The sequence below is a fragment of the Haliotis asinina genome, chromosome 2 (assembly GCF_037392515.1).
Source record: "Haliotis asinina isolate JCU_RB_2024 chromosome 2, JCU_Hal_asi_v2, whole genome shotgun sequence".
In the NCBI taxonomy this organism is placed as follows: domain Eukaryota; kingdom Metazoa; phylum Mollusca; class Gastropoda; order Lepetellida; family Haliotidae; genus Haliotis; species Haliotis asinina.
In genome coordinates, this window is record NC_090281.1 from 58244560 (window position 1) to 58270545 (window position 25986).

At 42.3% G+C, this 25986-nt stretch overlaps 2 protein-coding genes across 5 annotated transcripts in view; both read left to right on the forward strand.

The window, feature by feature from the left end:
* LOC137273994 (protein furry-like) overlaps positions 1-9024 on the forward strand; it is an 83895-nt gene extending 74871 nt beyond the window's left edge. For all 4 annotated transcript variants that reach the window (XM_067806937.1, XM_067806938.1, XM_067806939.1 and 1 more), the window contains 9 exons: positions 291-504; positions 969-1059; positions 1530-1594; positions 2059-2157; positions 2496-2579; positions 2800-2910; positions 3127-3323; positions 4005-4102; positions 4591-9024. In XM_067806937.1, coding sequence (XP_067663038.1) covers positions 291-504; positions 969-1059; positions 1530-1594; positions 2059-2157; positions 2496-2579; positions 2800-2910; positions 3127-3323; positions 4005-4102; positions 4591-4751 — 1120 coding nt within the window. In that variant the 3' untranslated portion in view covers positions 4752-9024. The remainder of the gene's footprint in view (positions 1-290; positions 505-968; positions 1060-1529; positions 1595-2058; positions 2158-2495; positions 2580-2799; positions 2911-3126; positions 3324-4004; positions 4103-4590) is intronic.
* Positions 9025-15300: 6276 nt separating this feature from the next.
* LOC137272732 (neuronal acetylcholine receptor subunit beta-3-like) lies at positions 15301-24224 on the forward strand. The gene is made up of 7 exons (XM_067805117.1): positions 15301-15384; positions 15666-15787; positions 16859-16903; positions 18623-18732; positions 21830-22368; positions 23200-23387; positions 23528-24224. The coding sequence occupies exons 1-7, from the start codon at positions 15324-15326 to the stop codon at positions 23819-23821; spliced, it is 1359 nt and encodes a 452-aa protein (XP_067661218.1). The 5' UTR covers positions 15301-15323; the 3' UTR covers positions 23822-24224.
* Positions 24225-25986: the final 1762 nt, after the last annotated feature.

The window sequence follows — 25986 nt, forward strand, 5'->3', positions numbered from 1 at the left end:
GCAGACACCAGTTGATTTTGGTTCTTTTGACCTTGATTTCAAGATCACCATGGCACATTATATGCTCAACTCCCTGGGAATCATGCAACTCTTGCTGCCTACCTTGCACACTGAGATAATGTGGGACATGGCTATGTTAGTGGCAAACACTTGTTTAAATGGAGAGTGAAACTGAAAGATGATCACACAAATCTTTATGAATCACCTACCATTGTCATCTTTGACTTTGCCAGATGTGAACTAATACCATTACTCCTGTTGTCAAATACAAACTCCATGTGTCTATGCAGGCGTAGTCTGTGCAGCAATCCCAGTGAGACAGACATTGTTGAGTTGACGGCGTCAGTGTCTTCACCGAGCTTCTCCCAGCTGCAGTCCCTGAGCCTTAACCTGCAAAGCGACGAAGTGGAGGAGGTGTGGAAGAACCATGTTACCAAGGTGATGGGGGAGGTGTCCCTGGCCCACACTTTCAGCACCTTCCAGTTGTTCCCCAGGCTGTTCAGGGTGAGTGGATGCTGGCATTCAACCTTTACCTGGTCAGTACTGGCAGTAGCCTCGTGTTTAAAGTGTTTGCTCATTACATTGATGACACAGGTTTGATTCCTCATGCTGGAATATTGTGTGTATTTAGCTGAGCTTTTTACTCAATAAGAATCTTAAGATAGTTTGCACTCATTACACCAGAAACTACTACTTGGGTACACTGTGTGAAGTCCATTTCTGGTGTCCCCTTCCGTGCTATTGCTGGAGTATTCACATTTCTGGTGTCCCCTTCCGTGCTATTGCTGGAGTATTCATAAAAGCAGCATAAAACCTACTCACTTATGCTGAGGATGGATTATTTCTCATGCTATCAATCATCGTTTTTTGTGTATCTGACTTTGTCATGAACAGGTCCCTGTGATGTCTCTTGATTATTGCTTCCTTTTTCATCAGAACATTTTCAGTATGACTTTTGTCCACTTCAGGAGCTGCGACGACGATTAATGACAATGACAAAGGAAGCATGTTTCTACATCTCCAAGACTGAAACTCTGAAAACTGTAGCTTCACAGATAAATATCCTTTTGTATTATCTACACACGTGAGGAGTTGGGAGTCCTATGGGCTGTGGGTGAAAGATCCATCCATCCATCCGTCCATCTGGGTTATTCTCTAGAGCGGTTGTATTGCCTATTTACTGGTTAATGCATTCACTTGTCACATTGTGGACCTGGGTTCAATAACCCACATGGTGTGAAGCCCACTTCCGGTATCCCTGTTGTCATGTTGCTGAAATATGTCTAAAAACAGTGTTAAACTCTACTCTATTTATTTTCTCTACTAGTAAGTCCAATATGGCATGTGTGCAGTGTTACTGATAAACATCTACAGTACTGGTTATATTAGTGTGTTGTAGGTTACAAAAAGATCTAATATGTTTTGGAACAAATCAGTTTGCTACACAAACATTATATTGTATAGATAGCTAAATATGTCAACCAGGGGTTAAAGTTGTGGCTCCAAAGTTGTCTTCCTGACATAATCACTGACAGTTCTGGATATGCTGTATGTGCAGATGGAATGTCCCTTCATATTTGCCGAGTCAGACAGTGTGAGTATGACCACTGTGTATCACAATTTGCATATCTTGTATTGTGCATCGACCCGCAGATTGTAGGGAAAACTGATTCACTAGTATCCCATGCTGGTCATAGGCTGAGGTGATCCGACTGTCAATTGTTTTAATTTCAAGTTCCTTTCCAACAAAATAATCTTGATTTTGAAGTTTGGCTCAGACATATAAAACTTACATGATGTAGGGAAGGATCATATGTTGATTAAGAAAATACACTATTTTTGACTTCAATATGAAAAGTGCTCTGTTAGTGGTAGTGTTGGTAGCATGTTCTATAAGATATACCTTTGTTATGTCTGATGTTCTGTGTTAGTCTTCATGATGGCAGAATTTGCCCCAGCTGCACTTATATAGAATGTATTTCTATCTGCTTTCTGTGATCTTTTTACCTGAGGTGCACTTATATGGAAGGTACTTAATCTTCTTTGCTTGATTTTCAGCTGATCGGTAGTCGAGTGTTGGAGCGCCACCGTTTCTGTATCTTGGAGATACAGGAATGTTTTGAGACCTACTGCATGAGAAAGGACCAATCAGAACAGGTGTATATTTTAGGAAAATTCTTTGTTATGTCATATTTTCAAGGGTTATACCCATGAAGATCCAGGCTAGAACTGGTCTTTATCTACCCATACTTGTTGTAAGAGGTGACTAATGGGATCAGCTGCTCAGGCTTGCTGACTTGATTGACACATGTCATCACTTCCCAATTGCTTAGATTGATGCTCATGATATGGATCACTGGATTGTCTCGTCCCGACTCGATTATTTCCAGTCCAGCACCTTAGCTGGAATGTTGCTACGTTTGGCATTAAACAACAAATCAACCAAATCAGTCTTAAGGGTTATTTATCTTCTTGATGTTATTTCTGGTTGACAGAGTCTTGAGGCCCTGAAGTCTTCCATCAAGCAGCAGTCTCTTGGAGATGGTGGAGGGACAGCTCTGTTGTGTGGGGAGGAGCAGGTTAGTAGAAGCAGACAGGAATTTCTATTGTGTATCAAACAGAGTGAGATGGGGGATATTACAGTATATTATCGTAGTGTCAGTCTACGAGGTGTGGGTGTGAAGTGTCAATCTACAAGGTGTGGGTGTAAAGTGTCAGTCTACAAGGTGCGGGTGTGAAGTGACAGTCTACATGTGTGTGTGTGAGTCACTCCAGTATTGTTGGAACTATTTGTTACAGAAACTGAATCTGTGCCGGAGGCTGTACAAGCTTGTGTTTGGGCTGGTGCTGCTGTTTGAGAGTTACCTGAAGCTTCTGGAGGTCTTCCACTCTGTCACCCAGTCCCCACAGGTAAGACACGACCTCGTCATTCCATTGACCACTCATAATAGTTGTGCTGTTAGTATTTCATTGTAAAACACCAAACATTAGGACAACACCATTCAATAGCCATTCTGTTCATCGATTCCCACAGGTAGAATATTGCCTTGTCAGCAAAAGTTCTAGCTCAGGACAACCACATAAACCTGAGTCTGGCTATTGACTGCATGCACTTTGTCTGCACAGGTGACAGATATGTCTCTACAAGCCACATCTGTAAAGAGCTCCCTGTCACACGCCATGCAGGAGCTGGAGAATGGACAAGCATCCCCTTTCAATGTAGACTGCAAGGTGGTCAGCAAGCAGGAGGCAGTGTCCAGTCTGGCTGAGTACATCCACAGTCAGCAGTACTTGAAGGCCATCCAGCTGCTGCGGTCATTCAGGTAGGTTTCAGGGGAGTGTGATGTTTACATGCATATTGTATTATGCACAAAATCTCTGTATCCAGCTGATATTTAGCAGCTTGTAATTGAGACTACGCATTCATCTTGTTTGTGGAGGAGGCAAGATTGGTTGGCTTGTTTATTGTGTAATGCAACTCTCAGCAACATTACAGCTATATCATGGTGCTCTGTAAATAATTGAGTAGGCACAGACAATCTAGTGGTCAACAGCATGAGCATCGGTCTGCTCAACTTGGATATGATGACATGTGTCAACCAAGTCAAGGAGCCTAACCACCCAATCCTGTTAGTTGCTTCCTATGACAAGCATGAGTTGCTAGAGACAATTCTAACCTGGACCTTCACTGGTAGGATGAGGATGAGACAAGCATCATCTTGAGCAACTGTTGCTTGTCGTAAGAGGAATGGAATCAGGTGGTGACACTGACCTGTTTGATGCATGTCATCATGTCCCAGCCACCCACATGTATACTTAAGATGTTAATCTGGATTGTGTGGTCCAGTCTCAATTACTTACACTGTGACTGTACAGCCAGCCAAGACACATTGGCAGCATTTTCTGGAATATTATGGAATTCAGAATAGACTTTGTGTTACAGCTAAAGAGTAGTATAGCCTCCGTAGAGGTAGTTTAGATATGTGAGTACATCCTGTTTTCAGATCTATCTGGCCTAATGATGTGTTTGGGATGTCATCCGAAGACGATATCCTTACACTGCTCAACATCTTCTGCAGCTGCCTGGCAGAGAAGAAAAACGGTAAGTGTCTGAGGTACCTTTAGGGCAATGACTACTGTGTTTGGTTAACTCTATTGAGGTTTTTGAGGTGCTCTGACCACAGCTTAGACATCTCACATTTCCATGAATGGATCAACGTGCTGCAAGTGATAAGTGTTTTTTTAACTGGTTTGTACTGTAATTCTTAACATGCACTTTTAAAATCATCCAAAAACTTCATATACTGAACTTAATATGCTGAACAGCAAAACAAAGTTTTGAAAAATGAAATCTCAGAAAAGTAATCATTCATGTTTATGTCTTCCATTTAAAAACTGTACAAAAAACTGTTTCTTTTGCTGTTCAGTATATGTGTTTAATTAACTTCTAGTTTCCATTGATACACCTATTTTCTGGTCAGTTTGACTTACAGAGGACTGGTGTTGTAAATCTGAGTGTAGATTTCAGTTCCTTCAATATATTCAGGGGTGATATAACACATTTAGTTCCTGATGTACATTTCTTTTCAGGTATTTTTGTTCTTACTCGAGTTGACCTTGACCTCAACCAGCTGTACGGTCAGTTGATGGACATCAATATTAAACTGAATCAGGAGTGGCCTCAGTCTGCATCAGCATCCAGCAGCAGCAGTGAGCCGGTCATTAAACCACAAGACTCTAGTTCATTGTGACTGCATGGATGTAACCTCTGTGAAGAGTCCACCGACCTGTGACTGGCATGATGTGACCACCAAGATGTGACTGGCATGGTGTGACCCTGTGACGTCCCTGACATGACCATTCATGTGACAATGTTAATTTGGCCATGGTCATATGACCACATTGATGTAACCATGGTGATATGACAACCATTATGTTACCACATTGATGAGACAATAATGAGGTGACTGCCGTGATGTGACCACGACGATGTGACCACATTGCTATGACTGGCCTAGTATAACCACTGAGAACCTATACTGCTTGGAGGTCCTCATCCACAAACAGATCCCTGAACAACACCTGCTGTCACTTCCATTTTTGTGTCTCTCTTCTCAGTTCTTCAAATGATGACTGCTGATGACGGTTGCTTAGCAGCAGGACCTGGAAACTGTCCTTCCATCAAGCCATAGTACTCACCTAGCAACCAGTCATCAGTGACTTCCTTCTGAGTAAAACATTTTCAGCCACCCTTTATTGTTGTTCATGTACATTTGATGTTATATTTTACTCAAAATATGTTTGATATTCAATAAATACTGAGCTTTTGTTTTGTATGATGTCCAAACATGAAATGTAACACTTGCAAGTGACAAGTAAGATCATTGCCAGGTTCTTCGATTTCTTTTGGTCTGGACGAAGATGAGAACTGTGACTAGTACATAACCAAATTTCTATAAAGGGATTAAGAGGTTTAAACACAATAGACAGAAAAGTAAACTGTCCTTTATGTGAAGTTTGCATTCATAGACCAGAAATGATTTAATTCATTTACATGACCAAACTTTATTCCTGTCAGAGAACTGAGGGGAGTCTTGACAGACAACTGGAGAACCTTCACAAGTATCTGAGTATTAGACGTATTGTGCTGGTGTGAAATTGTGTTTAATAAAGACCAAATATAGTTTCATGCTAGTAATGTATCATATTGGTGTTTTGTCTTCTGGAAGGGGCAGTAGCACATGTAGTTCTTCCATCCACAATTCACTTACGGGCATCCACCCATCCAGCCAGCCATTCATATTGTCTCTTGGCTTTACTGCTTCCAACCAATGACACATAAAGGTGAACAGTTTTAATTATGACATAGCTCATGGTAATATTGTTGAAACACCCTCCAAAATGACCAGATAGAATCCTAACTGGGACAGTGAGCAGCTGAAGAGCTACCCATCTGTATTTCTTAACACATCCCCAATGGTTTAAGTGTGCTACATAAGTTTACCTGTTAACCTGTTGAACTAGGAAATCTGGGTTTTATTGTATAGTCAAAACGTTTATCATTGATTTGTAGACTCTTCTGTGATGGCATTATCATGTTTGTTTTTTTTGTGTTTAGTTACATATTGTATTGTATAGAGAGATGGTATGAGAAGTGCTTCAAGATGAAACATAAAAAGAATTATGAATCTCATATCTATTTCATTATTATTAATTTTTACTTATCACCTTTTATAGGCTCTATATGCTTCCATATATTGTGGCTTTAATTGCACATTGTTTTGCAACAATACTATGTTTGTGGTTTGATTGATTCAGTGCTTAAGTGTCACTGCAACGTTTCCCAACTTCCTGCATGTGCCAAACACCACTACTGTAGGGTATATTTAACAAAGACTTTATCTTTGACAGAACCATCAGTGTTTTTGCTGGTGTGAGTAATACAAAGTGATATGTGTTTGCTGTCCTGATGTCTGTGTAGTCATACAGCTCACTGGACACAACAGGACAGTCAGGTTCACTCAGAATGAGACAGGTTCAGTTTCCACAGTGGTTGTCAGTTTTTACAACAAGCATATGATACAGACATTCACTTTTCTAAGTCTAGTAGCGAGTGGCATGTGAGGCCCAGCTGGTAATGTACCTCGATTTGTTCTACAGAGTTACCTCCCTTAGACACACCAGGGGCTTTGAAACCTGAGGCGTGTTCAGAATTGCGAGTACCCATGAATACCCACGAGCACTCAATACTGAACACTCAATACTGCGAACCAAGCAGACCAAGATGGCGACCATGCACATGTCATTCGAAAAAAACCCAAAGAAGATCAACAAGATTTATGGATCTTTTTATGGTCATCCTCTCTATTGTTTCGGAGCATATGCTTGCTCCTTCATCAGGTGCTGTAATTTCATTCATTACCACTTGCCCCTTTCTGTGACCTCCAACAAGAAGACAAGAAGCTATTCGGCTTGCCCTGGAATAACACAAGTTGGTGACGAATGGTTTAATGTAACTAAGTGCTCGCTTCCGTTCAGAACCAATGCAAGTGCTCACTGGAAGCAATAGTGCAGGCGCTCATGGCTCTGAACACGCCTCTGGTTTGTCAGCACCTCTGCTCATGGCTTTCACCAAAGAAGTAAACATCAGCAACCAGCATTGTCCGAGGCTCTGATGTATTTAGCTGACCCACAGTGACAGAACTGGAAAATAGTTCAAAGCTATGTTGAAGAAAACTCTCTCACTCCTGTGTCTAGTCATCTCACAGATCACCACTTTGTATTTTGGTATGGTAGTGAAACATGTATTACTACAGCTTCTTGTGTACAGCTGTTTGTATTATATGAAGCATTTGTTTTATAAGGTTCACAATTGGTTTGTCTTTATAGGATTACTAATTTATACATGTTAATATTGAATTAGGATAAAGAAATTACGTTATGACCTTGAAAAGCCTGTTGCCCCTGAGGAACCAGTCATAATTTATGGCTAGGCAGTGTGATGATGTTTATGGAGAATGACACCCCTACCCCTAAAATTTATGTAGAAAACAAATGCCCCCCACACACACACACACACACACATCATGTATAAAATCAGTGACACCCCTTTACTACATGTGTAGAAAATTGATGACCCCTACCTCCCCAGAACAAAAAAGTGTTTCTCCCCCCTCCCCCACCCCCAATTCATCATCACCATAAAGAAATTATGACTGGTCCCTGTCTATGGATCCAACATCGTGTCACTAAGATGATGATTATGAAGGTGATTTTGGCACTAACTGTTTTGAAGTCCATTAAGCTAGTGTGTGTATGTGTATAAATGTATATATATACATGTATGTATTGAAGTGCTAGTGTAGATTTGTGTGTATTGAAGTGCTAGTGTAGACATATGTATTGAGTGCTATTATAGTGAGTATTGTCAGTACATGCATGTGACCTGGGATGCAGTGGAGGGGCCTAGTCAACATCATTGTTTTAATACAGAAAGTATCTTTAGCACAGGTCACTGTCAGCTGATTGTATCGCAGGCATCCTTTTTCATCTATATCTGTTTTGACAAAGAAAATGAAGTAAAATGTAAATGTATTAAATATTTCTGATAATGAAACAAATTCTTGACATACTGTCAAGGTGGATCTTGGAACAATCTTATGGAACACAGGTTAAATCAAGTCATGTGTTTTGGATTGAACTATGCGTGTGAAAACCAGACACTTAATTTATGGCCTTTGTCATTACATATCATTTTTTCTTCTGAAATATTCTTTCTAACATGGAAGTTATTTGTTTTTGGTTTTAGTATACAACAGCCAAATAGCAATTACAATGTATTCATACCTCCATTCTTTGATCTTTCTTTCACCCATTTTAGTCATTGTAAAGTGTATTGTTCTATTTTAAATGGTGGTATGTATTATCAAAGTTAGTACTGAGTCACTGCCCCCTAAAGTAAATAACACTGAACTGTATCTGTGTATAAATCAAACTCCCAGGTATGTTTATGTATTTCTTGTTATGTTTCAGAGAGAAATCTTCCCAAATATTTCTGAAGTTATTTCCTTGCACAGATATCACGTATTTGACATTACCTTGTTTTCACTACACTGTACATTTTCACTGTCATGAAACTCATGTGAAAATCTTTGACTCTTAAGCCAAAGGTTTTAATTATTCTCCCAGTGGTGTATTGGGTACAGATTGTAACAATGAAAATGAGGGGAGTCTTATTGACATACACTGATGAACATGTTTCCAAGAAGACCTTTTTCTTTCATCAGTTGAATGTTGATGAAGGAAAAAGGGCATACTCCGAAACGTTGTGTTCCTCATAATAGAAAAAGTTGAAATCCACTAAACCCCCTTCCTTGTGTGCATCACTTCTAAATGTCATTCAGAGTCCTGTAACAATGATGAATATTCTGAGATGGAATAGCATTGCACCGTGCATTCTCATATCTGTACAAATAGTTTTTTACTTACTGAACCACATTTGTAAATAAAGCTTAAACTCTTAAATAGTATAATGTCATTTTTAAAAAAAAGAATTGGCTCTATGAAAGAAGGATGAACTATGGTATGCCTTAGACCATCTACGGCTCCTACAATGACCACAGCAGGTGCAGCATTGCTCTGTGGAGTGGGACTTGGAAACAGGCACCTAAGCTGCTGCACATCAGACACCTGCGATTGTGGGATCCGGCCATGCTTCTCGGTTGGTAACCCCTGTGCTTGTGTATTTCACGGAATGGTTACTGTCCAAGACATGTGTGACATGGGTTTTCCCACATCCAGCCGACAGGCCTTGAGAAACTGTTAACTCACCAAACTGACTCACCAAATTGCACACGTTTCATTATAATCCCAGTTCTGGTCATAGCGGTGGTGGTAGCTCAGTGATTAAAATGTTAGCTTGTCACATGGAAGACCCGGGTTCATTTCCCCACATGGGCACAATGTGTGAAGTCCCATTACTGGTGTTCCCAGCAGTGATGTTGCAGGAATATTGCTAGAAGCTGAGTAAAACCAGACTCCCTAACACAGTCTGGTCGTCAGAAGTTGATGGACAATGAAATCATGTTTACATCCCTGTTTTATCGTGGCATTTTAGCTGTGCGGGAACTAAGTCAAAACCCAGTAGTATCGGCTGTGGGCTCACTCGCTGCAGGGATACTCTACAACTCTATATAGGCTCCCTGCTCGCAGAAAGTGATCTTATCGTTACGATGATTGTAGACTCCCATCCTCTAACCTAGGCTTAAGATAGTCATAGCGCTGAGACCGCTTTGAACAAGTGTGCCCAGGAAATGTCTGTCATCCATTTTGCAAAGTCATTAATAAGATGCGTGTGTTGAAAACAGCCACAAGTACGTGTCACAATATTCTACCACATTTATCAACATAACCTTAAACCACTTATACCATTACGAAATGTTAATTAGCAGCAATTTATTCTTTCATGTTCAAACATGTTAGCTATTTTTAATAACAAAGCAGCTGAAGAAACTGATACACGTGTTTACCTGTAATGACTACCTCAACACCAGGGTAGAGGGTGGGGCAGCAGAGACTACATTGTATGTCTAAATAAACAATCCGCCATTTTTTAACCCTTCGTGTATTTCATTGATCCATTCTATTGCTACTCCACCTACGTATCGCATGACTTGTTTAATACCTTCCTTAAACATTGTGGTAAAGACAGACAGCGTCGTGGTGGGAAGTGATGAAAACATTATAACAGCCAGCCAGGGTGTCACCTTGCCCCTTCAGAAGCCGTGGTAGTACGCAGGACCACATCACAACTAGGGATATAGTATGTGCCAGAAGTGAGGGCGGTGGGGTGGCCTAGCGGTTAAAACGTTCGCTCGTCGCGCCTATTCTCCACTTGGCTACAGTGTTTGAAGCCAATTTCGAGTGTTCCCCGCCGTGATATTGCAAACTCATACCAAAGGCCTGGAATGCTTATGAAAAAAATAAATTAAAGAAAACACATCAGGAATTTTATGGCAATAATCTTTCATGTTTGAACATCACGGGTGGTTACCGAACTCCCAACAGGAGACCGGTGAAATTCCAGGGTAGAATAGGCCTTCAGCAACCCATGCTTGCCACAAAAGGCGACTATGCATGTCGTCAGAGGCGACTAACGGGGTTGGGTGGTCAGGCTCGCTAACTTGGTTTACACATGTCATCGGTTCCCAATTGCGCAGATCGATGCTCATGCTGTGATCACTGGATTCTCTGGTCCAGGCTCCAATATTTACAGACCGCGGCCATATAGCTGGAATATTGCTGAGTGCGGCATAAAGCAAAACTCACTCATTCACCCTACAGGAACAAGGCTATTGCGATGACACGCAGGGACAGCACCATGTTCATCTTTTATACGCTACCACTGATGAAGGGACAGTGCTATGCTCATGTTTTATACACTACCTCTGATGCAGAGACAGTGCTATGTTCATGTTTTATACACTACCAGTGATGCAGGGACAGTGCTATGTTCATGTTTTATACACTACCAGTGATGCAGGGACAGTGCTATGTCCATGTTTTCTACACTACCAGTGATGCAGAGACAGTGCTATGTTCATGTTTTCTACACTACCAGTGATGTAGAGACAGTGCTATGTCCATGTTTTCTACACTACCAGTGATTCAGAGACAGTGCTATATTCATGTTTTATACACTACGTGTGATTCAGAGACAGTGCTATGTTCATGTTTTATACACTATGTGTGATTCAGGGACAGTGCTATGTTCATGTTTTATGCACTACGTGTGATTCAGGGACAGTGCTATGTTCATGTTTTATACGCTGTCTGTAATACCGGGACAATGATATTCTACCGTCTTATACAAGCCCTGTGACATAGGGACACGGCTATTTTCGTCTTTCATGTGCTGCGTGATGTATTGACATAAGTATAATCATGTTCCCATTTTTTAGAGAGTCTTGTTGACACAAGATTCAATCTACTTTCTTCCTACTATCTGTGTACATCAAGCCATACCACTCGATCGCTTGTGAAAAGTGGTCATCGAGATCATATCCAGAATTTTAAACTTTGTAAGTGATATTCTTAAAGTCAAAATGTATGGAATATGCAGATCCTGTGTCCGCACCTTGGACTACCGTATGAACAATCGTGGTTGCATTACCCTCATGAATATTAAACACAGTGGGCATGCATTTTAATAATATGATTTTTGTATAGCGCACATATCCTCGCATGTAGTAAATGCTCAAGGCTCTGCTGACCCATGAAGGTCCGGGGGTAGAATACACCTTCAGCAACCCATACTTGCCATTAAAGGCGACTGTGCTTGTCGTAAGAGGCAACTGACGGGATGGGGTGGTCAGGCTCGATGACTTGGTTGACACATGTCATCGGTCCCCAATTTGCGCAGATCGATGCTCATGTTGTTGGTCAATGGATTGTCTGGTCCAGACTCGGTTATTTACAGACTGCCGCCATATAGCTGGAATATTGCTGAGTGCGGCGTAAAACTAAACTCACTCACTCAAGGCGCTGCTATGTTTTCCTTCGATTATTTGATGTCAATCACAAGGCACATCGTATTTTCAATCTCTTATCCTAACGAGGTACCCATTCACACCTTGGTGAACTGGGAGACATAGTCACAGCACTTTGCCCAAGTTTACTGCCCGTAGCTTTACCCGCAACTAGGTGTTTGTACGTACCCATGTGGCCACCATCTGGTCAACTACCAACGGATTCGTGGGTTTTAAGTGCACAAGATGGTATTCTACACACTACAGGCTGTAAGAACACCGCACACAAAGGAGCATGCATATCAAACAGTAGAGCCGTGCATGTCAAACACTATATAAGTGCATACGAGGGGATGTCAATACATTTTTAGCCTTGAGCTTTTTTCATACCCAGGTGTCACAGCCTATGGTACGACATTGAACCTTGGGGTGTAGCTGATGTGATATATATATTTTGGTATCCTACTCTCAGAAGTTATTGAACAGCTCACACTGACAGAAAGAGACCCCCTCACGGCAGTGAAAATGAATAAAATTGAGTATAGAGCAGTAATTAAGTTTTTAGTTCTTGAAGGAAACTCGGCGACGAACATTGAAGAAAGGCTTTCAGCAGTTTATGGGAAGCCTTCCCCTTCATCTGCAACCATCAAACGATGGGTCAATGAATTTAAGCATGGTAGAAAGAGTCTTGAAGATGACCCCCGTCCAGGTCGCTCAACAACAAGCACTAGTCAGGAAAACATTGACAGAGTGCATAGACTTGTGCTGGAAAATCGTCGAATCACACTCCACGAGTTAGAGGAGACCACAGGCATTTCACACGGATCCATCGAGACAATTCTTCATGAACATCTCGTCATATCTAAGGTGTGCGCAAGATGGGTGCCAAGAATGCTTACAGATGAAATGAAGCAAACAAGGGTCACCATAAGCAACTCCATGCTAACCAGATACAACAAGAATCCAGAAGATTTTCACTTTAGGCTTGTAACCTGTGATGAAACCTGGATCCACCACTATGATCCTGAGAGCAAACAAGAATCCATGGAATGGAAACATGTCACGTATCTCAGGACCAAAAAGTTCAAAGCTTCCAGATCAGTGCAGAAGGTAATGGCGACAGTCTTCTGGGATAGCAAAGGCGTCATCCACATAGATTACTTACCAAAAGGAAGAACAATGAATGGGGAATATTACGCTAACTTGTTGAGGCAAGTGCGACAGTCAATCAAGGAGGAGCGCCGGGGCAAGATCAGACGTGGTATTCTTCTACATCAAGACAATGCTTCAGTGCACACCTCTCGCGTTGCAGCCGCTGCTGTCCAGGAATGCGGGTACGAAATCTTGCCGCATCCCCCCAACTCTCCAGACCTGGCGTCAAGTGATTACCATCTGTTCCCAAATCTCAAGAAACACTTGCATGGTCGTAGATTTCAGGATGATAATGAGCTTATTGCTGCTACTGAGGCTTGGGTTGATGACCAAAATGGCGCCTTCTACAGAGATGGCATCAGCGCCTGGCAGAAAAGATGGAACAAGTGTCTTGACTCACAAGGGGACTATTTTGAAAAATAAATGTGGTTCATACCAATGTTTTGTGTTTTTCTATGCAAGGCTCAAAACGTATTGACATCCCCTCGTATCTGACACTAGAGATGTGGGTATCATACAATTTCATACGCATGAAGAATACAGCGTGAACCAAAGTAAGTGAGTTCACAAACTTTTAAGTTGTATTGCCTATTATATCAGAAAATGCCATACCAAATTAACACACTTCTGCTATATCTTTACTCCAGTTTCTCGTGTTGACACGTAAGAAGTAACACTGTTATGTTTTGATTCGTATGCACTGGCGCTGTCTTGCAATAATCTTGACGCCTGGTAAGTGGCGTCGTCATCTGATGGTCATGGCTCCTGGCAAATGGAGTTGTCATGCCATGATCATGGCTCCTGGCAGATGGCGCTGTCATGCGATGATCATGGCTGCTGGCAAATGGCGCTGTCATGCGATGATCATGGCTGCTGGCAAATGGTTCCTGTTAAGTGGCACTCTAATGCGATGATCATGACACCTTCCAAGTGGCTCAGTCACATGATAATCATGCCCCCTGGAAAGTGGTGCTGTCACATTTTTTCATGACTCCTTGAAAGTGGCACTGTCATGGTCTGAGTTGTAAGAAGTGGAGTTGAGTCTTAAGCAGTGGGGCTTTCGGTGTGTTGCCTCCGAAACAATCCCAGATCAGTTTTGTGATAAATGGCCATTTCGAGTTTGTGTTATCAATGACATTCTAGGATTTATGGCTTAGCAGAAAGGGAAATAACATGGTTCAGGGGGCGGACTGCGAATTACAATTTATTACTGTGGCTTTGCTCTATCTTCTTGAAGATGTCCCATCCTCTACACCCTGACCTTCTCTACCACCTAACTCTAACTCTACCCTGACCTGTGGTACCCACTACCCCTAAAGCTAGCCCTCTCTACCCTGATCTTCTCTTCCCACCACTCCTAAAGCTACCCCACTCTACTCTGACCCGCTGTACCCACCACTCCTAACGCTACCCCACTCTACTCTGACCTGCTGTACCCACCACCCTTAACGCTACCCAACTCTGCTCTGACCTGCTGTACCCACCGCTAACGCTACCCTCTCTACCCTAACCCTCTCTATCCACTAGCCCTCACGCTACCCCTCTCTACGTTGACCTTCTCTACCCACTACTCCTCTCTATTTTGACCTTCTCTGTCCTGACCTGCTTTACCCACTACCCCAATGCTGTCCCTCTCTACGTTGACCTTCTCTACCCACTACCTCTCTCTAACCTGATTTCTCAACCCACTACCCTTAATACTACCCTTCTCTACCCTGTCTTTCTTTACCTACGACCCCTAACTCCACCCTCTCTAACCTGACTTCTCTACCCACTACCCCCCTCTGAACCCTGGCTTCCCCTAACCCTGGCTGACCCTAACCCAGACAAACTGCCCCAATAAACACAGCCCCTTCCCACGTCTACGTAGACAAAAAATGTAATTGTACGTTACAAATCAGTTACGCAGTCACAAGTCTGTACAGGACATGAAGGTGTTGTTCACTAACCCAGAGACTTGTAAATGATGCATTGTCCCGATCAGATACCATTGATATCTGATATCGATGAAACATGATAATGACTGTCATGTCTATATATGGCAAAACGGACATGAATTAATTTGGTTTGAGGATAATAAAATACACTTCCTTGCAAGACCATAGTGACAGCTGCCATTGGCAAAGCTACTTTACAGGCACCAACATGGACAAATTGCACCTGCTGTTGGTGATCTGTGTGTTCAAGCAAACAGTGTGTCAGACGTGTGAGTAAAACACCAGTATTGCAGTTTCAGATAATCAACAAAACGTAGTGCGTGGAATTAGTCCTACACCGCTTGTAGCAATATAGCCTGCAGTATCACGGAGGGGGGCACCAGAAATGGGCTTCACACATTAGAACAATGAGGGACTTGAACCCGGATCTTCGGCGTGACGAGAGAACGCGTTAACCATTCAGCTACTCCGTCCCCTCATAATCAACAAAAGACAGAACCGGGAGATTTTTTTTTGTACCGGTGTGACATTGTACATCTCTATTTTGCAGGTTGTACCTCAGACCTCCTGGAGAAGTTTGTCGGTGTTTACCTGAAGGATGAACGGCCTGTGTGTGACGGGAACGACACCTCTGTACACATGGATCTCAGTCTCAGGCAACTCATCAATCTGGTGAGAAGGGTCCGACTTTTGAAAGCCCTGTTTAAGTCCTAGTTTCCACCGAGTGACGGACTTTACATGTGCTACCACTTAGGGAATGAAACTCGTTCTTCGGTGTCAGCGATGTGATGCGTTATTGTGAGGATCCGTGAAGATTCGATGTAGAGTAGGTCAACCCATGCTTGCCTCAAAAGGCGACTATGCTTGTCGTAAGAGGCGAACAAGGCGGTATCATTGGTTCAGATCGATGCTCATGCTGTTGGCAACTGGGTTGTCTGGTTCAGACTCCATTACTTATAGACCGCCGTTTCTGAGTGAGGCGTAAAACCAAACACACTCACTCACTTTTTTGTTGTGCTGCCTGATGTTTCCTTAAACTAATGCTTGAATAGCCGATGCCTTTAGATGGCGCCACTGATGGACATTAATAATGATGGTGGGTTATATCCTTGTGTTGTTTACAGGGTATAAATGTTGGTACCCTGCCATTTTTTGGCGAGTCGAATCTTTGGGTGCACTTTGATGGGGACGTTGCAGGACTGATCTGTGAGTAAGTGATGGTCGAGCTGTATCGTCAAGTCCCCTCAGATGACTCTACTGCTGTACAGAGTGAGGGCATGCAACATACTTTGATAACCTTAGTGCTGCCATTCTTGGACAGTACTAGGAATGTGTGTAAGCGGGTTGTGTCATTGGGTGTCACTTGATGTCACCATTGTTGGGCCGTATTGACGGTGTGTTCGGCGGGTTGAGTGACTAGGTGTCATTGGATGTCGCCATTGCTGGACAGTACTGAGGATGTGTGTTGGGCGGGTTGAGTCACTGGGTGTCATTAATTGACGCCATTGTTGGACTGTACTGAGGGTGCATGTTGAAAGGGTTGAAACACTGGGTGTCGTTTGATGTCGCCATTGCTTGACAGTACTGAGGATGTGTGTTGGGCGGGTTGAGTCACTGGGTGTAATTGGATGTCGCCATTGTTGGACAGGACTGATGCCGAGTGTTTAGCGGGTTGTATTCAAGGACCTCCCGAGATGACGCCCTTGTTTATATTTGAGCTGGATGTGTGATGATCTGTTCCAGGACGACACAGCACAGGTGTTGACAACCAACGTCTGGGTGCGTCTGGTGAGTCCTGTGCTTTTTCCTGCCCAATTCTGTTCGACTTTTTTTCAATATCTGATTCTTGCCCTCATTAACTGCACAACCTGCTCAACAGTCTTCAACCTACTCGAGGCTATCAATGGTGGATATATGTAAATCTATCGTTCTTTGCGTAAAAATTGACCTCAAATTCAGCTTGAGTTGGTGCTAGAGAATCGGGGGCAAATCGCTCTGTACTGAATGCTGTTTTAGGCCGCATCGATATCACAGGTATATGATAATCCAGGCATATGACCATCCAGTCACAAAGAGCATGGTCCTCTTTTCATATAAAATATGATGGCATCAGTGATGCCACCCGGCCTGATAAGCTTACGATACGCCAATATCAATGCATTGAGATCACCTCTCTCGTAACATCTCGATTTTGATGATGCAATACTTTCTGACGAATACATGTATGTGAGAGGAGACAGAAAAAGTTTATGCCCATACTGTAACGCGGCGTGTAGTGAATTGCAATTTCTTGAACCAAATGTTTACAAAGTCGTCCATATTAACACTGAACCGTATATGGAAACAGGCAGCAACAAATGAAAAATTATCTTAAAGCAAAATAATATTATGTACAAATACTGTCATGACATAACCAAAGAAAGTACGTAAAACGTATGCTAAAAGAAGTAATGACAGGTGAAGTAGTCATACATACACTTGAGGTAGTCGTGTCAATCATTTCTAAACACTAGTCCTACAAGGAAAAGACGTGACCCGGAAGTCTGTCATCGTTGAGTACGTTTTTGTAGAGGAATGGTCAGATGCATGCGATCTTTTACCATCTATGGTTGAGAGTAGGCTATAAAGTATCCATTTCACATAATATTTCCTTGATAGCAATTACCTCCTTGTTTTAAGAGTGAGTGTGTGTTGTTCAGTGTTGTAAGTGCGGTGGGGCAACAAGAACATGTGTTAATGTCTTCTGTGGTGTACCAACGACTGTTTTTAAACCATTTGGCTAAGCGATTGTCCTTTACACGCAAACATCTTGCTCAAATAAAAAAGGGAAACATCAGTTGAAATGATTCTTCATGTAACCACTGATGTTATAATGGTCGTTATTCTGTAGGACTTATTCCTGTTTGTGATATAGTTTGGAATCCATGATCAACGATTCCTGGTATGTTTTGAGTAGGCAACACTGCAAAGCCCCATCATATTTACATAGAAACAAATATTGAAACATTGTATTACCCAGAAAGTACAGTTTCACAAAAATCTAACCCCATCACCTTTAAGTTCCCTCTCTTTTCAATACAGATCCTTGGTACGATTTCGATACTGTTAGAAATATTCAGGTTCTGAAATATAAAATGTACATTAGTGATTCAATTCAAAACACCGCTATATATTTGGGCATGAGAGACAAACGAATTAAATTATACTACCACTATCAAAATAAGGAAGATAAAATATTGGGGGAAAATGTATTCCCGGAAGAACTCCACGAAACAATATTCAGCAAATGAACGAGGATATTAATCGAGGGAAAGGTATGTTTTGGGTGATGTGGTAAATCTAATTTTGAATGCCTTTGTGTGACCGTTTGCAACGCATTACAGTATGCATGCCAAGCTGACATATTTCAGAATACAACACAAAACTCCAAATCTAGACATAAAGATCGAGTTAGATGAAAGGAATGTCAGTTATTTCCGAGGCTGCCCTCCTCTGTGTTGTTGACAGAACTGGACCGACTGCAGACTCACGTGGGACAGCACGAGATTCAATGGGACAGACGTCATCTACGTCTCAGCTGCCCATGTGTGGACTCCAGACCTCACGCTGTATGACGAGTGAGTACACCAATCTGAATAATAAAATTATTTATTTGGCGAACGTGCACCCTGAAACTAGGGCCCCGTTCCTCAGAGCGATCGCAGCGTCACGACAGTCGTAAGTCTATGTTAACGTATGGAAGTTACGATCAACCTAGCGCCACGACAGTCGTAAGTCTATGTTAATGTATGGAAGTTACGATCAACCTAGCGCCACGACAGTCGTAAGTCTATGTTAACGTATGGAAGTTACGATCAACTTAGTGCCACGACAGTCGTAAGTCTATGTTAACGTATGGAAGTTACGATCAACCTAGCGCCACGACAGTCGTAAGTCTATGTTAATGTATAGAAGTTACGATCAACTTAGCGCCACGACAGTCGTAAGTCTATGTTAACGTATGGAAGTTACGATCAACTTAGCGCCACGACAGTCGAAAGTCAGTATTAACGTATGGGAGTTACGATCAACTTAGCACTCCGATTTCTCTGAGGAACGGGGCCCAAGGTGTAAGGAGGCTGAATGCTACATAATGCACCGTGCCACCACAGTTGTAGGCACCCGCTGCAGCTAGATGTTCAAGGTTATCTGAGGGGGAAGCGATCGGGATGTTTTCGTTGAAGTGGAATGAGAAAGTCTTGTGTGGAGAACATGGAGATGTATGGAGCGCAGCAATGTAATAACAAAAAAACCAAAACAATCCCTCTACCGGCGAAGGCGGTCTGTGGGATTAGTTAAACTAATAATCCCCGTCGGCCTTGCTTAATGTTCTTTTCACTCCTTCTATAAACAACTTACTCGATTGTTAAAAGAAGATACCACTCTTACAACTAACTGATTGGATTACTCCGTAGTGGAATTTGGTATACTTTATTTTCATTTAGCCGTTCAGACTCACGCATTAGTCAAACTAGCCACCCCCATCCCACCCCGGTTGACATACATACATACCTACATACATACCTACATACATACATACATACATACATACATACATACATACATACATACATACATACATACATACATACATACATACATACATACATACATACATACATACATACATACATACATACATACAGACACACACACACACACACACAGAGTAACTATTCAAACTGTGATTCATTTACTCAAACTGTACGTGAACCCTAATCTAGGTATACAGAGATACTCCGAATGATACTGAAGGTACGCTCTCAACAATACAATCTCTCAGGCGCCACAGGAATACCAGCTGCACTAAACATCAGCTCACACATTAACACCAACGACTCACAATTGTATCCATAAGATTCCTTAATCAGCGTTCAATGTGATCCTACAGGTGCTATAGTCTGGTTCATAATTATTGAGAATTTTTCTTCTTACTTTGAGCTATCCTAACACCTCAACTGATTCACTGATACTTAAAACTAAGTAATGGTATAAGGGAGGTAACTCATCTTGGCCTACTGAGTATAGTACAATTAGAGTTACCTCCCCTGAATTTGTAGCAGACGTCATTTTCCTCAGCACTGTCAACAATGTCTGCTGAAGATAAAAGAAGGTTGATTTTTGAGTTGTGTAATCAAGGAATTGATGATGTAAATACATTGGCAGAGAGAACAGGAACTCCTCTTTCTACTGTGTATAGGATTAGGAAGAATTTTAAAGAGGGAAAGGATTTGGGGCACCAGAAAGGAGCAGGGAGACCCAGAAAATTGGACTTCTCAGATCGCGTCCGGCTGGGAATTTTAGCGTCTAAAAAGCAAAGGGCAAGCATCTCCAACATCAGGTATGAAATGATAGAAAGGGGGTCAACAGTTATATCAAAATCTACAGTTAGAAGAAATTTGATTGATCTTGGATGGGAGAAAAAGACTGGAATTCCTTCTCCTCTCATGAAACAAGAACATAAAGACAGGCGTGTTGAGTGGTGTTTGGCACATGAAAACTTTGACTGGGAAAATGTGATTTTTACTGATGAAAGCTCAATATGGGTATATCCCAATAATGTGAAAATATGGACAAAGTCTGCGTCAGCACCGTTGTATCGACGACCTAAATACAGCCCAAAGTTTCATGTATGGGGAGGGATATCCTTATTAGGAACGACCCCGCTGTGTGTGTTTGAGGGAAATCTGACAAGTCAACGCTACACTAACATATTAGATAATTTTCTCCTTCCAAGTGCACATGTGTTTTATGGAAATGACTGGATTTTGCAGCAAGATAATGATCCTAAACACACCGCAAAACATGCCAAGCAGTGGTTTCAGGAGAAAAATGTGACTGCATTACCATTTCCTGCATATAGTCCTGACTTAAATCCCATTGAGAACATTTAGGGGATGATGAAGGAATGTGTGAATCAAAAGGGGTTGACAAAAATTGAAGACATGAAGAGAGAAGTGGTCCGATACCGGGACAGCATAACTCACGAGACACTAACCTCTCTGATAGGAAGTATGCCTACCCGTCTTAGACTGTGCCGTGAAGCTCAAGGAGACTTGATAAAATATTAAATTGTTACCTACACAACATGAAAAGGTCAGTTCACTTTCACAATACATTCAATTTTATCTGATTTGTTCTCGTTTAATAATATGAAATGCTTTAGCTATTCTCAATAATTTTGAACCATACTGTATAATACAAGCGACAGGATCACTTGCAATTTCTCGCCTTTGTAGTGAATAAGTGTAGTTTTACGACGATTTAACAATATTCCAACAACATTACGGAGGGGGACACCTGGGCTTCACGCACGTGGGAAGTCGAGATCGGGTTTTGGCCGTGACGAGCGGACGCTTTAACCAGTAGGCAACCCCATCGCCCCTTCCGCCTCCTAAATTTTGTCAGTGATATATAAGTTCCCTAGCTGCTTCCCTATTTAAAAGGAATCCCTACCACCAAACGTCGTCCTTGTATACATTTGAACACAATAGGTACATGGTATTCCAGAAAGTAGGACAGTAGGCTAACCTTCGAGCGTCACGCCGAATACCCGAGTTCCACTCCTCACATGTGTACAATGTGTGAAGCCGATTTCGGGTGTCCTCCGCTGTGAAATTGCTGGAATATTGTTCAGAGCGGAGTAAACTAAACTCTTTCACTCACTTACTCCAGCACAACGTATGGCAATAGCGTGGGCATGTCGGAGAGGGCGTTCTACAAACTATCAGTCACCAATGAGGGCAGAGTCTCACAGACGTTCCCTTCAGTAATCAACAGCATCTGCGGCGTGGACACAACTTACTTCCCCTTCGACAGACAGCAGTGCTCACTTCAGTTCGGTCTGTGGGTTCACGACGATTCAACCGTTGTCCTAACCAGCCATGAGGAGGGAGATACCTCATACTTCATAAGGAACGCTGAGTGGGACCTTCTGGGGATAGACGTTGGAAGAATACCTTACTTCTACAACAACAAACGTTACAGCTCCGTCACCTACACATTGAACATCAGGAGAAGACCAGCGTTCTTCATGCTGACCCTGTGCTTCCCCTGCTTCCTCATCTGCAGTATCTCTGTGCTCGGGTTCTTCCTCCCGCCCGCCTCGAAGGAGAAGGTGGCGCTACAAGTCAGCCTTCTTCTGTCCCTCAGTGTCTTCCTCTTTCTCACACAGGACACTCTCCCACCGAATTCCAAACCGCTGCCGTTAATCTGTGAGTGAAATAATACATGTTTATCTTTAGTTACTTATGTAATAGTTATTTGTACCTTTTGTAGGCCTATTGACAATACCGACCCTAAATAGAAGGACAACTATTCTTTCCCATTGATAATGATAATAACTTTCATTAACTGACGACTACTAAGACATACCAAATTTGCCAAGGGTTACGTCCCTTTCGTGTTATGTGATATCCTTTTTCGCCATATTCGACTCAAGTATTTTTGTTTCTTTTACACACATATATACCACGTGATGCACTATTTCGCTTTAGCATTTTCAGGTGTCCACTCTGTACTCATTGCCTTTATATGTGTCTTCACCTGTCTGGTCCTCTGTAGCTGTGTCCTGGTGGTTGTTTTATGTGTCTTCATCTATCTGGTCTTCTGTAGCTGTGTGCTGGTGACTGTTACAGCAATTTCCATCTGTTTGGTCCTCTGTAGCCGTGTCCTGGTGACTGTTACGGTAATTTTCATCTGTCTGGTCCTCTTTAGCTGTGTGCTGGTGACAGTTACAGCAATTTTCATCTGTCTGGTCCTCTTTAGCCGTGTCCTGGTGACTGTTACAACAATTTTCATCTGTCTAGCCCTCTGTACCTGTGTCCTGGTGACTGTTGTATGCGTCTTCATCTGTCTGGCCCTCTCTACCTGTGTCCTGGTGACTGCTACAGTAATTTTCATCTGTCTGGCCCTCTGTAGCTGTGTCCTGGTGACTGTTACAGTAATTTTCATCTGTCTAGCCCTCTGTACCTGTGTCCTGGTGGCTGTTACAGCAATGTTCATCTGTCTGGTCCTCTGTAGCTGTGTCCTGGTGACTGTTGCAGGCATCTACTTTGTGCTTGTGATGGTTCTGTCTAGTGCGTCCTGCGTCTTGGCGGTGGTTGTTCTCAAAGTGCACATGAAGGGTAACCAGGGATGGAAGGTTTCTCCTCGAGTCCGGGCAATAATCATTGACAAGCTGGGGCGTTTATTGCTCATTAAGCGACCACACATGCTGAGAGAAGATGCACAAGTATGTTGTTTCTCTGTAAACCGATATACTGTGTCTTACACTGTCTGTATTTCACATTGATCGCGCAATACGTCAGGTTTCGTTGACATCCAAATGTGTCGAAATACGAGCATTACGCATTATTAACTTTCTTTTTCTAGGAAGACCGTAAGATACAATTAGAAAATGTCTTACATAACGATGAAAACAACGCACAAGAAGCCACAACGTCAGCCCAAGCCACAGACACAGCCACGACGACAGCAGCAGCAACATCTCAAGCTCGATCTCCAGCAACATCGCTAGGACCAGCTCCTGAGACGGATCCACAAGTCTCAGCTGAGACCATGGATTGGTTCACCATTGCTTCAGTCCTTGACCGACTCTTCCTCATACTCTATGCCCTCGTGTCAATCAGCGTCTTCGTAGCCTTTCTCATTCAATTCACACCGTAGTTAAGTGACCTTTAGGACAGTGCCGTTTGAAGAGAATTATGAAATGTCTGAAATATGTACCTGTCTTAACTGACAATCTGGTTCGTGGGTCCACCCTTTATTGTGTGATTTTATTTCACTACTACATCGTTTCTATATTTTTTATCTTCGTCACCGGTAATGCACTCAACATGCTTCATATAGGCATCCATAGACAAAAACAAGCACGCACGCACATACGCTCACACGCGTACTCACACCGAGGAAACTTTTTCCACATTTACAAGAAATTTCCGTTTTCTGTTGAAAGCATGGACCATGTATGTACATGCTCAATATTGTGAGCATATGATTGTGATTTTGTATGTTCACCACATTCAGCAATATTACATTTGTATGACGGCGGTTAGTAAACTATGAAAAATTGCCTCTGTTCACTCAGCATAAAATGGGTACCCGATAGGGTTAAGCCATTTGATTATAACCGTCTAGCGCCTAACATGCAGCTGGGGTAATCCGTCGTAATAATAATTAGATATAATCTGACGTCCAGTGAGCATTTAGCCAGGTGGACACTAGGCGCCATATAAATGAATTATTATTATCAGTTTTATTACCAGGCATAGGTGAGCGTACGCTACCGCACCGGCGGAACCAGTCATAAATACATCCAAAGGTATGTCAAGTGCTAACCTGTTAATGACATAGAAAGATATCAAAAGCCTTGTCAGTTCTTTCATTTGTACCAAAGACGTGACTCTCAAGAAGAAGTCGCGCAGAAGTGAGGACATTACATGATGGTGTACAGGCGCATTCACATAAACTAGGTTTATTAAAGCAAATGTTTTCGATGTAAAGTCACTTGGATATTTCGGAAAATGAACTTGAGGAAGGTCTGATAACAAAGTACTAACAGAAAAATATTTCAGTCATCCATATCGAAATGTATACCACCATTGAAAAGTTTGTTTGTTTGCTGTTTGTTGCTCTCAACAATATTACAGATTTAAGGCGGGGCTTTGTACCAGACAATCCAGTGATCAACATCATCGATCTAGGCAGTTGGGATACAATGACATGTGTCAACCAAGTCAGTCCCAATGGCCACCTCTTACGACAAGCATGGGTTGCTGAAGATCAGTTCAAAACCGGATCTTCACCGGTCGCATGCTTGAGGAGGATGGCCATACCTTTGCCGTGGTTGACAACATAGTGAGGCAGGGAAGACAATCCTTGTTACAGAATGTGCTTACCACAAGGACCCCGAGAAGCAAAGATGGCGATGACAGCCTGGCGAATCAATGGGCGTCTTATAGATATTTCGGTAGGCTTTTCAGAGGCGAGAATGTGTACCATAGCTTCAACGTCGCCAGTGAAGAACATAATTTATCAATTTGTTGTGTTCTGACATATAAGACACAATGCTCGCAAACTGCTCGAAAGCTTTGTGTGAAGCTGCTCCAGAAGGGTTCTTGAAGCCATTTGTGCCAGTTAGAGAAACCTTTGTTCGCCAGCATGAATCCAGTGTCCAAGTAATTATCAGATCAATGGAAACATCGGCAAAGAAGGCAATGATTGTCTTATCAAGATTACTGTCTCTGATTGTGGTGTTGATCACTGGATTGTGTGGTCAAGACTGGATCACTTACAGATAACCGATATACAATTGGGATATTACTGAGGGCGGCGTCAAATACCCAGCCAACCTACCAACCAACCAAACAAACAAACAAAAGACCAGCCAAACAACCAACCAACCAGAGCTCCTTACGTGACACGATTCGATCACTAATTACTGCAAAGCCAACAGATCTGATTCAGTAGTTCATGCAAGAAGGAACGCCATGTATTAATTATTTATAGACAGCGTCAGAAATGAATAACATAACCTATGGTTTATTTCATAATTTGTCCAAATTTCCTCAAACTGGGCTATTAAAGCCATGATGAGAAGCCTTGGGGCGTGTTCCTTGCAATGAATCTAACAGCCCAGGAAGTGTACATTAACACGCAGTCACCTATAACTAAACAGTCACTTTTGCAAGGTAGATAGAAATAGCCCAATTACCCATATTGACTCAGCCGCCAGGTCATGTCCCGACTATAACTGCTGAAGCCCCTCTATATTGCTATTTACCCAAACCGGCGATAATTCAATAATGCTGTAGCAACGGAGTATTGACGCA

Coding starts and splice junctions, on each gene's coding strand:
- LOC137272732 (XM_067805117.1), top strand. CDS start 15,324: ATGGACAAATTGCACCTGCTGTTGGTGATCTGTGTGTTCAAGCAAACA. Junction 15,385..15,665: donor GCAAACAGTGTGTCAGACGT/GTGAGTAAAACA, acceptor TCTATTTTGCAG/GTTGTACCTCAGACCTCCTG. Junction 22,369..23,199: donor CAAACCGCTGCCGTTAATCT/GTGAGTGAAATA, acceptor TGACTGTTGCAG/GCATCTACTTTGTGCTTGTG.